The sequence below is a fragment of the Pyxicephalus adspersus genome, chromosome Z, assembly GCF_032062135.1.
Source record: "Pyxicephalus adspersus chromosome Z, UCB_Pads_2.0, whole genome shotgun sequence".
Classification (NCBI taxonomy): domain Eukaryota; kingdom Metazoa; phylum Chordata; class Amphibia; order Anura; family Pyxicephalidae; genus Pyxicephalus; species Pyxicephalus adspersus.
The window spans coordinates 89502677-89515814 of NC_092871.1; the positions used below are offsets into that span (position 1 = coordinate 89502677).

General features: G+C 43.1%; 1 protein-coding gene across 1 annotated transcript; it reads right to left on the bottom strand.

Annotated features, from left to right (window-relative positions):
* Positions 1 to 275: 275 nt before the first annotated feature.
* PIN4 (peptidylprolyl cis/trans isomerase, NIMA-interacting 4) lies at positions 276 to 2957 on the bottom strand. The gene is made up of 4 exons (XM_072430393.1): positions 2875 to 2957; positions 2379 to 2452; positions 1599 to 1718; positions 276 to 645 (listed from the first exon to the last, which is right to left on the bottom strand). Exons 1-4 carry the CDS (start codon positions 2909 to 2911, stop codon positions 487 to 489), a joined length of 390 nt encoding a protein of 129 aa, XP_072286494.1. The 5' UTR covers positions 2912 to 2957; the 3' UTR covers positions 276 to 486.
* Between the last annotated feature and the right edge of the window lie 10181 nt (positions 2958 to 13138).

The window sequence follows — 13138 nt, forward strand, 5'->3', positions numbered from 1 at the left end:
AGGACAAGCCAGAATTTTAGTTAGAAAATGGCTGCAGGGTGTTTGGAGTTTGGACAGTTCATTCGTCAGAACAAGCTTATGAAGAATCGGGTGGAACAACCATAAGTCAGAACCACAGGGTGACCCCCACTTTATCTATTACAGCTGAGGAATACAGTGTTGTCATCTCCTGGATGTCATGTGACAGAGAAACCCCAGAGGGGACACAGATGGGTAAATAAACCTAAAATTCTGCAGCACCGCCAAAGGAAATCAAAAAGCAAAGAAACACAAGCTTACAAAAAATGTTTTATTGTCCGGCTGCAATGATAATATTTTCCTTGTAAGATGGAGCTGATGAGGTTTTTTGTTTTTTTATTCCCACATGTCAGTGACCCTCATTAGGGGTTGCACCCCTTAGGATTGGGGTCCTAACACCTATTTTATGATGAGACAACGCCACTTGGAGTTCCTCCCTTGAATGTGCTGTAATGATAACGTCAGCTTTCATTTCCTTCCTTCCACCATAATGATGTGATATCCGAATTTTGTCTTCACAGGGGGATCGGTGTACACCGGCTTGTCCATGGAGCTGACAGGGAGAGCGAAAGCCGCGTCCTGGAAAGGTCCCACCATGGAGCCTCTCGTCATCCAGCCCAAATCACCCTGAAAGAGGCACCAGGAATGAGAAATTATTCATGAGATAAATCCACAAACAGCTTCAGGCTAAATTACTGCAAAGCACTAAAAAATATTAAAATGGAATTAAAGCTGAACCCTAGAATGAACTTTGACACTTTGCCTGTTATATAGACTGATCACTGCTGATTTCTATTCTTGTGCAGGGAGACTGGTCTTGTCCCCGCCCCCTCCAGTGTTTTCCTGCAGGAAGCATGTAGTGGGTGGAGCTACCAGACCCCTCCCACGGCTCTGTTCTCTGCACAGTTTACATACAGCAAGGTGATGAAGTCTCTGCTAATAATTATCCGGGCTTGGAAAGGTATTGGGTGCACAGAAAGTGATTTATATCCATTGGCAATACAGTTAGGTCCATAAAAATTTATACAGAGACAACTTTTGGACAACAAATTGGTTCTGTACATTACCACAATTTATTATAAATGAAACAACTCAGATGCCATTGACCTGCAGACTTTCAGCTTTAATTCAGTGAGTTGTACACAAAGATTGCATAAAATGTGAGGAACTAAATCCTTTATTACACAATCACTTCATTTCAGGGGTAATAAGTAATTGGACAATTGCCCCAAAGGTTATTTCGAAATGAACATTTTATTTTCAGCTTTTTAATTTGTCCAATTACTTTTCAGCCCCTGAAATGAAGTGATTGTGTAATAAAGGATTTAGTTCCTCACATTTTATCTTTTTGTACAACTCACTGAATTAAAGCTGAAAGTCTGCAGGTCAATCTGAGTTGTTTTATTTATAATAATTGTGGTAATGTACAGAACCAAAACTAGAAAAAATGTCTCTGCCCAAATATTTATGGACCTAACTGTATATTAAAGTATTTGTGCCCAGAGTCCAGCCATATTTATACACAATACACATAAATGACAGGTCCCCTTTAACCCCCATACCCTGAAGGTGTCACCTACCCCCTGCCGGGCTTTGTCCTCGCTGTACTGAGTGGCCACTTCGCTAAATCTCACTCCGGATTTGAGTTTTTCCATGGCTTCCATAACCTTCCCATGCTTCTCACACAAGATGTGTCTCACCTGCAAAGCAAATCCACAATCAGCGTTATTATGTATACCACATTCAGGGTTCCCCTTTACATCCCCAGCATTGGAAGGGTATTTAGAGTCACATGATCCTTTGGGTAGAATAGAAACCTCCAGGGGGAGTTAGGGGTAACTCCTCCTGGTCCAGGAAGGCTCAGGGATCTGACTGATAGGGGGGGCATTCTAACCCCCAGCCCCTGACCACTAATCTAAAGGGGCACTCTTCTCCCCTGGCCACCAATGTAATGGGCAAAACCCCCTGCCAACTGATAATGTAAGGGGGCATCCTTCCTCCTCATCAGATGCCATCTACCCCCCCCCCCCCAATTTCCAATCTATGGGGGCATTCTACCCCCCCAATCTATGGGGGCACTCTACCCCCTGACAACCAATGTAAGGCCACATACACTGGACCTGGCACGTATTTCCTGACAACGGTTTGAAGCAGTAGAATCTCTCAGAGTTGTCAGGATCCCAGCATCAGTGGCCAGATAATCATCACATCGGAGTCCCCCAATTTGTTTGGGCTGCATGCGGAGGACCAAACCTGTGCCCATCACCGAACTGTGCGCCCGCCATGTTGTTCCTAATGGTTAGGACTGGTGACCCCTCGCCCGCAGTACGGGTGGGATCTCCTCCTCGATGATCATTTACCTTGACAGCATTTCCACCTTTGGGTGTTTGAGCCTTCTTGTCCGCAGCTTCAGCCCCAGCAGCAGCGCCACCACCTGGAGAAAATAAATATTTGGATTAGGAGCCGCTGGACCTAAAAATATTGCACTGGGCTCTTCTTACATCACTTCGGCATCACTCCGCCTGCACAGCGAGGATCATACGAGCCGTCCTGGGGCTCCCATGAGGCCTGGCATGCATTCTCTGGGCTTATTGGAGCTGTAGGTGATATTGGAGCATTGCCGAGGAAGTTTATTGGTGGTGACAACACCAATAATTCTCCCAATCAAGGTGTGTGCTGAGCTGAGGTGTTGTGTGTGTGGCCATAATGCTGAATAGAGTGACAACGTTGCATCACTTTCACTGCAAGGCAATTAGTGTTGTCACCCGGGTCTTTGGGTTACAACACTGACTGACTGCAGTAAAGTATCGGACTGCCATTACAGCCCGGGGGTGCACACCGCCTCTATGTACTCACCCTTGGCTCCTTTCCCTCCCTTCCCTTTCGGTGGCATGGCAGCTGGAGACTCAGCAACCCGGAAGTGAGGTTAGAGCGACAGGAAACACACGTGACGTCACAGCATAATCTTTGTCACGTGACTCGCGGATGGCCCGGGATTATTCCTAGCCCCGCCCACAGACCGGCATTATTAACCCCTGCGCTGCCAGTGGCTCTAAATTCTAACGTTAACAGCAGCCCCGCCCCACCTTCTACCTTTATTAACCCGTTCAACACCAGCACTTACCATTAACCCTTCATTACTAAAACTCTCCATTAGAGTCCTTATTACAGGAACACACCATTAACCCCTTCATTACCAGCATCTTCTATTAACCCCCTCAGTGCCTGTGCCCTCTGTTAACCCCTTCAGTATCGGTACCGTTTATTGACATCCTCATTACAGAATCAATCCTTTAACCCCTTCATTGCAAGCACTTACCATTAACCCCTTCATTACTAAAACTCTCAGATTCTTTATTACAGGAACAAACCATTAACCCTTTAATTATTGGCTCCAGCGTCCTGCTCATCATATCCCATCCTCGGGCCGCGTCCTCTCCCTCCGATCTTCCCCCGGTCAGTGACCGATGTTCCCGGTGAGGTTGGTGCATGTGTCGGTGCGAGCGAGGGAGCGTGGCGGGAAATTCTAATTATTTTGTATTGGATTTATTATAAAATAGCGATTTACCCCAATACAAAGGAATGGTTATATAAATAGTTATATTATTTTATATTATACATGCTACTGTACACTTAGATTACAGCTTTCAGTATTTTGCTGCACCCGTGTTTTACCAGATTTTGTTTTTAGCTTTAATAATAAATGTAATAAATATTGGAGATATTTGTGTGTTATGCCTGAGAATTATAAACATAAAACGTGAAATAAATTTCCATGCAAAGCAATGTAAGGATCTTGGGATAAAAATACGGATATTACTTTGCATCACAAAAAATAAATATTGTATGCTACTTGATCTAATCCATGTGTCCTAAAATAAATCAAATGTGCTGAATCCAAATCTGAAATCCAATTCCACCTAGGACGTCAGGATCTTAAGTTAATTATGTGTATACACAGGATTATCTACATTCTCCCATTCCGCAGTTACTATGTAATCTCTATATATCTAAATATAACTAACTTTGCCTCATACATGTTACAAAAACATAGTTATATACAATGACACATCATTCACCACATAATTCACCCGAGTCATTGTCCAACACACACGTACGCTTCAGAAGTGTTTCAGCCATTTGTGTTTGTGGCACTCCGCTGTCTCCCGTTGCAGGACCAGCAGTAGTCGCCCATCATGTTGGGGTTGCACCGGCCGTGATATCTTGTTTCCATAACAGAAATGTCCCGGTGGAAACTCTCCCCTTGTTCATCACTCACATCACCCAAATTTTGTGGGAAGAAGTCCAGATGGGAATAAAAGAAATGAATTTTAGGTGACATTTAGCAGCCAAGTTGATGGTATGCTGTTAGCATGTTGTTAGCATGTTGTTAGCATGTTGTTAGCATGCTGTTAGCATGTTGTTCACGTGTTCAGCATGGTTTTCAGCTCGCTGGTTGCCCAGAAAGTTTTGTCAAGCAGCAAGTTCAGTGGGCCGAGTTTGTCTCTGAATCTGGCTTCACGCATCAAATTGTGGATCTGGGGACCAATAAAAATGTCTGCTTTCAGTTTAGCATCTGGTATAACTTTTCCATACTTGTCCTTAAGATACTGAAATCCCAAACCATCACGATCCATTGCAACAACAACGTTTCTCATTAATCCAAGTTTATTATGAAGTGGCGGAAGGTAAACTTTCTGTGGATCATTGCGTGATTTATTCTTCATGTTGTACTGGCCGGCAGTGTGTTCCGGTCTGGGTGGCCGTTCTTTCACTTTGTAATGGTTGCTGTCATCACGACTGGTCCACAGGCACAGAAAGCACAAATATTTTATATTGCAGGCCAAGGAGTGCCACCACCTTCATATCACCACAAACGTTTCACTTGTGTTCTGAATAATTATTCAATATCACAATGACCTCCATGGATTTGTATGTCTCCTTCATTGCCTCGGCATTGGTTAGAGGAACAGAAAGGTTTTCGTTACCTTTATGCGGCAATACAGCTTTCAGACTTGCATTGCTCGACTCTATGAACAATCTCCATTGCTCTGATATGAACCCAACTCCATCATCAGACCATTCACGTCTGTACAGAAGCAAATGTCGTCTTCCAGCTTGTAATAACCTGAGAACTGTGTGTGACGATCAGGAAAGTGTGAAGTCGTCGTTCCTTTTTGTAGCAAATTCCACTCCTAGCCAAATTATCAACAGATCCAGATAATCAGACATTCCACCAACATATCCTCATTTCAATATATTGTGATGGCGCTATGGCAAGCATTACTGTCCCGTTCACCTATTTCCATGAAGGATCTTCTGATCCCAGGGAACCTCTAGATACTACCACTTAAGCTGCGTACACACGTGCAATAATTGTTGTTGGAAAGGATCTTTCACGATCCTTTCCAACGACAAGGGAGTGCACGATGCATGAACGGTGCTGTACATACACCACCATTCTGCTCTATGGAGAGGGGAGGGGGAGAGCGACGGAGCGGCACCCTGCTGCGCGCTCTCCCCTTCCCTTTCATTAGGATCGGTTGTCGTCCATCGTCCGTGGATCCGGCAGGACGGTCGTTCGGACGATGGACGACACCGACTGTACAGACGGCAGATTTTCGCCCAATAATTGGCCGATGCCAATTATCGGGCGATAAAAATCTGACGTGTGTACGTAGCTTTAGCTTTAGGTAGATACAGGTGAATTATCTTGACATTTACTCTCTTGCTGGGAATTGCACTTGCTCTGCCCATAACAGCATTGCATTGGTGCCTATCAGCTGTATATTGATTTCATGCTGTTCTTGACTCGTCTTACCTTTATGTAAAAACTTTATGGATAAAATAGGCTAAGGAATGAGGTTTGCTTTATGTGGAGACCATGAAACTTGAGTAGGGAGAGATTGATCCCTATTTCCTCAATAATAATAATAAACAATACCAATGCAATTTTTCCCTGTAACCCTTTCATTCTTTAGGTTATCTAATTACTAAGTACTCATTTACCTCATTCAAAGGTTATCTTAGTCACCAGTAGCCAGAGGCAGCCAAGGAAAATGGAACAAGATAATACAACTTGTATGCATTGAGGTGCTGCCCTTGCTAATCCTGCTTTGTGCTGCACAGCCATAAAGGTGGGATGGCCATTAAAATTAAAAAAAAAAAAAAAAAAAAAGCCTTTAGGTTCTGCTTGAAGGGTTCCAAAGGAAGCAGATCTGGACCTCTAAACAAAGAAATACTGCATCTGATTCATTGTTTTAATAAAGAAGGAAGGTGTGAATAGCAAAGTTCACCGCAAGTTTTGTGATTCTTGAAGCTCACCACATTATTCATGTGTCCATTATCCATTTTAAAAGTCAGAATTTTGCCGAAAAAATACAAGACATATACAATATAAACATTCCTTTAAATTATTTAAATGAGTTCAGGTGTCCCCAGTGAGGGGTCCTGGTGATCCCCCTTCATACAAAGACATTGCAGACAATTGTGCTCTTCCAGCCTTGTGGTCACAGTTTGGTTAAGGACCCTTCTCTGTTCCCCAATGACTGTGTCCCGGGGTACAAAGCCAGCTCCGTTCTTCCTCTAGAGGGCTTGTGTGCAACTGGTCAACCTGTACGGGGCACACTTTCCCATGCCTATCAAACCGTGTTATCTGTATATACGCCAGAACTCCCTTTATTTGTATCCCAATGGGAAGCTGAAGCCCCGAGAGATATGTTACTCCATTTCTGTCATAAGGCGTCCATTTGCAACAAATATCAGGAAACCAACTACAAGCTGGCCACTCGCTGGTACAGGACACCGGTGAAGCTTGCTAAGATTCTCCCGGGGTCGGATAGCACCTGCTGGAGATGTGGCGACACACAGGGTACACTACTGCATGTTTTCTGGGAATGCTCAAAATTACAATTATATTGGAGTTTGGTAGCTAATATTATCTTAAAGCTTACAGAAGTGGATATAAGGGGCAATCCGGCACTTCTTCAATGTTTCGGACATGTCCCGCAGGTGCTATAGTAACTCTCTCCTGAGACACCTTCTCAATGCAGCTAAGGCCTGTATCCCACCCTTATGGAAGAATACTGCCCCTCCGACGGTAGTACATTAGTTGCAAAGGGTTGCTGATATATATCACATGGAGGATATGATATCCACTGGCGCTAAGAAAGCGGCCAAATTCACACAGACCTGGTACCACTGGATCCACTTTATCACTACTGAGGAATATTGCCGTTTGTTACGACCACCCCCCGAGATACCTGAGTATTCTTTGATGGACGCCTAATTGCACTCTGCCATTGTTTCAGAGATGTGATTGATTCTATAGCTGGTCAATGCCAACTCCAACCCCCCATCTCTCCCGCCCCCCTTTCTTCTTCCCTTTTTCTCTTTCTCTTTCTTTTTTTTTTTCTTAACTCCTTTTTTTTAAATTAGTTACTTTGTTCTTTTATTTTTATTTTCTTATAAAAATGTTTTTGAAAACCTTAAGCTATCATGGTTCCTGCTACTGATACGGCACAACGGGTCGGTTACAATGTTTTTATTTCTATGCGGTTGGCTGATAAGTCACAAGCTTGCAGATATGTATTGTTAGAACCTAACCTTGCTGTATGTTCTTTTCTGAACTGTATGTTACAACCACTTTATTTTCTTTTCTCTGTATGTACCTTGATATCTTTTCAGGATTTATATAGCGCCAACATATTACACAGCGCTGTACATTAAATAGGGATTGCAAATGACAGACTAATACAGACAGTGATACAGGAGGAGAGGACGCTGCCCCGAAGAGTTTACAATCTAGTAGAATCAATGCCCATCGCCGTGAGTATTAAGGGCCTGTCCATGGCACGTCGTAGCAGTTAGTGGCTTCAAAAGATACAAGCCATGCATTTGGGAAGGGATCATGGCCAGTCAAATATCTGCTTATGCCAGTTGGATCCCCTCCCCAAATCACCTACCATGTGCACTTATAATGTAAAATGTTACAAGGATAGATAAGTCAAATATTACCCTACCGTACCTTCCAAATGCATCGCCTAGACGTGCATGGCGCCACTGCTCTTCCAGGTAGAATCCTTTAGAATGCAGAGCGGGGGAAATCTCACAAGAAGACTTTTATGAAATGAACTAAAGTTCTGCAGCATTTCGCCTGCTCTGCATTCCAAAGGAAAGTGATGTTGCACTTAGCAATGGGGCAAGTATTAATGCAACTTTTTTTTTTTTTTTTTTACTGACAGATAGTGGACGGTTTAGGAAGGGGGGTACTCATCATCCTGTCCTGGCCAGGGACTTTCTGCACATTCCGGTATGAATGGGCCCCTAAAGCGCAGTGGCATTTGCTCTAACAGAGAGAAAAACATTTCTTCCTGACCCTTAGGCCCAACTCCCAGGATAAACGTTTCCTGCGCATTTCCTGCACATTTCTTACAATTATAATGCAGCATCAAACGACAAAACAAGCGTCCCGCGTATGGCAAGAATTAGCAGAGGTCTAATTCTATATGACTGGTAAGGACAGACATGCCAAACTTCTGCGGCCCTCCCCCTTCCAACTGAACAAAAGGCATCCAGGAATTTTTTCTTTTCCTTCACAGGCACTTCCTTCTGAGCAGGATGAATGCAATCGCCTTAAACACATATAGCTAGGACTGACCAAACATTATATAAAAAGTGAACAGAGGCGGCCCCTGTTCCCAAATAACCACAGACTGGAAGTGAAACTCGCCAGCAATAAAATGAGAGAATGCTGGAACAATAACAAGGTGATTGGTTTATTGGAACAGGAAAAAGAAACAATGTATCATTCCAATCAACTGGATTCATTTGCATTTAATGCAAGCTCATCGGATTGAACAATAAAGTGAATGCTAAGACTGATTGAATGGCACAAACGCCATGACATTTCACACAGCTGGTTTGCCAATTTGGGCCAACAGTGGTCTGTACCAATTGGGTCAGAAACAGCCACCATTGAAGGCCCAAGTGATCTGATGACAACGCAGGGGGACAAATGTAAGGTAAGAGAGAGTTGTCACCCCCAGAAATTTCCTAAACCAGCACCTTCATGGTCAGAGATTCCTTGAAATCACCTATGGAAGTTGCATTTCCTTATTAAATCCTCAACACCCCAATCACAAGCCCATTGTCTGATTGGCCCATTCACACATACAGGTTTGCAATACTAAGTGTGCACACCTAGGTGTTAATTGTCCCTAATACACTCTTACACAGTTACATTTTCTAAACCCAGCCCTTGGCATTAATAGGTTACGCATCCATTAGCATTAACCTAGGAGCGCTCATGTGAGCCGAGTCTATTGGATAAACAATGAGCAGCTCCAAGGGGCACATTCCAAATGCAGCTGAACATTCCACTCCAAGAAGCTCTATGAAGGGTTCTCCTACTATACAGTCCTATGGCTGAGGACACCTGGCCATCGCACCTACCTGGACGGCTAAAAGTATGTGTAGATCCCTCAGGATGATGGAGTTCAGGTGTCTCCAGTGATAGGGACTGGGAATACGTCAACATTCTAAGACATTGGAGCCACTCAATGATTGAGCTCAGAGGTTTCCAGTGAAGGGTCAAACATGAGACCATTGTGCTCCTCCAGCCTTGGGGTAACAGTTTGGTGAAGACCCTTTTATGTTCCCCCATGACTGTGCCCCGGGGTACAAAGCCCCCTCCATAAAGACATGGGGTCACCAGTTTGGTGTGGAGGAACTCAACCCTATCAAACACCTTTAGGAAGAATTGTAATGGTGAGCCAGGTCTTCTCACTTGGCCATCACACCTTTCTATATGGCCAGATGTATGGAGGACACCTCATAAAATGATGGAGACCAGATGTCCCCAGTGGTAATCCTCCATCATACAAAGACATAGTAGAAAATTCAGGGCCCAATTGCCAAATATCCAAGGATCCTCTCCATGGTTGGGTTCAGAGGTTTCCAGTGAAGGGTCAAATACGAGACAATTGTGCTCTTCCAGTCTTGTGGTCACAGTTTGGTGAAGACCCTTTTCTGTTCCCCCATGACTGTGCCCTGGGGTACAAAGCCAGCTCCATAAAGACATGGGGTCACCAGTTTGGTGTGGAGGAACTCCAGTGTCCTGCACAGAGTCCTGACCTCACCCTACTGAACACCTTTGGGATGAATTGGAATGGTGAGCCAGGTCTTCTCATCAAACATGAACACCTCAAACACCCTCTAAAATATTGTGGAAAGCTTTACCAAAAGAGTGGAGGATGTTATAGCCCAAAACAAGGGCAAATCTATAATAATAGCCAAGAAAATGGAATGTCCAACAAGGCCAATTAATGTGATCTAGATGTGTCCACTAACTTTTGTCTAAACAAAGAATAATATTAAAGAATAGCCCGTGTGACTTGCTCTTCATGGCAGCTTGGCTACAAAATATTCATAACATTTCCCTGTACATTGATATTTTAGAACATGAGTATGGTAATTGCCTGGATATGCTGGTTTACTTGCACAGTGCCAAGAGCTAGCAATTTAGCTGCGTGACACCCCACCAATTCATCATGCCTATTTATACACTTCATATCCATGTGTTCCAACATATCTGTTAGCCGTGGTCTCTGCCGGGTTTCTAATAATTCTGATAACACAATGCTTAGCATCCCACTGGCCAGTCAGGGACAAAAACCTACCAAAGTCTGAACTGACCGGGAACAATCTGCATGGACTTCACTAATGTTGAGTAAACATGCAATTTTCAATTGTGTTTCTCTGGTAGTCTAATGTGTGCGAACGTAGGAGGAATATTTCTCACTGTAATTACAGTGACAGCTCTATCAAAATGTTCTATTCGCTTCCCACTCCTTGTAGAAGGAAAGAAATACCATGTACCCAAGCTTACATAAAAAAGTAAAGCTCGAGTGAACACTGATATATAGACGTACAGAACAATCGAGATCTGCCGCAGTGCTTGTGGCATAGTGATTAAAAATATCTGAAATTATGGGGTTCAGGTGTCACCAGTGAAGGGAACTGGTATTATCCAGCTCCATAAAGACATGGGGTCAGAGTTTGGAGGAACTCGAGTGTCCTGCACAGAACCCTGACCTCATCCTACTGAACACCTTTGGGATGAATTAGAATGGTGAGCCAGGTCTTTTCATCCATCAGTACCTGGCCTCACCAATAGGGGGCAAATCCCCACCATCAGTACCTGACCTCACCAATAGGAAGCAAATCCCAACCATCAGTACCTGACCTCACCAATAGGGGGCAAATCCCCACCATCAGTACCTGACCTCATCAATAGGGGGCAAATCCCAACCATCAGTACCTGACCTCACCAATAGGAGGCAAATCCCCACCATCAGTACCTGACCTCACCAATAGGGTCAAATTCTCACAGATACTTTCCAAAATGCTATGGAAAGCCTCCCAGAAGAGCAGAGGATATTATAGGGGGGCAACTCCATATAATGGTCATGGTTTTGGAATAGAATGTCTAACAAAATTATATTGGTGTGATGTTTCTGCATACTTTTTGCTATACAGTGCAATTGTTGCACAAATGTTCTGGTATTTGAATGTCACTATAAAATGTTCATATGAAAGTATCTCTGTGCTGTGACATGGAAAATCCTGCACCCCCCAACTAAACAACGCTTTAACCATACCCTGAATGCTGAATCCATCACCACCCCCAGGATGTGGGCCAGCTGAGATTGTATCAAAACCTCCTCAGGTAACCCAAAGAGATTCTCATGACTTTATCTTTATACGCAAAAACCGGCAAACCATGGAATGCATTATCTTCTCACGATTTAGAAATTGTTATATTTGGTAATATTCAGGGTGAACTGGGCATTCTTTAAAGTAAATGTAAACCCAATAACTGAAATCCCATGTGTTACCATATTACTGTAATGTTTGGAAGTTGTCTGGTCTTTGTAAATCTACAGCTTTCATTATTAGCTGCAATATGTAAAGCTAGTAAAGTACTTTCTTGTAATAAAAGAGGAATAGACTGCAGAGATGGAGACATAATCCTGTACAAAGCATTGGTCACACCACATCTGGAATATGCAGTCCAGTTTTGGGCCCCAGTTCACAAAAAGGACATTGTGGGATTGGAGAGAGTGCAGAGAAGGGCAACTAAACTAATAAAAGGAATGGAGGAGCTCCGCTATGAGGAGAGATTAGCTGAACTGAATCTATTCTCCCTTGAGAAGAGACGTATAAGGGGGGATGTGATCACCCTGTATAAATATATAAATGGTCCATATAGAGAACTCTCTTCCCCATTATTCACTGTAAGGTCATTACAAAGCACAAGGGGGCGCTCTTTGTGTCTGGAGGAAAAGAAGTTTAAGCTCCAGATAAGGAAGGGATTCTTCACTGTAAGGTGTGTGATAATGTGGAATCGGCTCCCTCAGGAAGTAGTTTCAGCAACTACTATAGATTGCTTTAACACTCCTAGTGGTATTCGTGAGTATGACTCAGGGTGGATTTTACCTGCAATCCTGAGTCACACTAAGGGTCGCTTAAAACATAATAAAAACCCACTTACCTTGCTCCATTAGCGTCCCCGCAGGTCCCGGGGACACGTCCTGCTCCTCTGATCTCCAGCCAGTGAAGTGCAAAGACAATCTCCGGGGTTTCCCGGTGACGTTGGTGCATGTGTTGGTGCAAGTGGAAGGATCGGCAGGAAATTCAAATCATTTTGTATTGGATTCAATACAGAGAAATATTCATATATTAGATATAATTATATTCTATATATAGTATACATACTACTGTACAGTTATATTACGTTTAAATATTTTTTTATTTAACAGTTTTTTGTGTTTTTTTATTTAAAGTTTATTATTAAATGTAATAAATATTGAAGATATTTTGGTGAGTTATGCCTAAGAATTATAGCTTACAATATAAAATAAATTTCCATGCAAAAAATGTAACGCTTTTTGCATGGAAATACGGAGAGAATGCTGGGTAGAAATCAAAAACTGTATGATTTCTAGAAGCACAGAATATAACTGGGGGTTAAGGATTTAAAGTAAAAAATAACAGAGACTGCTGATCCAGGGAACATCTGATTGCCTCATGGAATCAGGAAGGAATTTTTTCCCCTGTT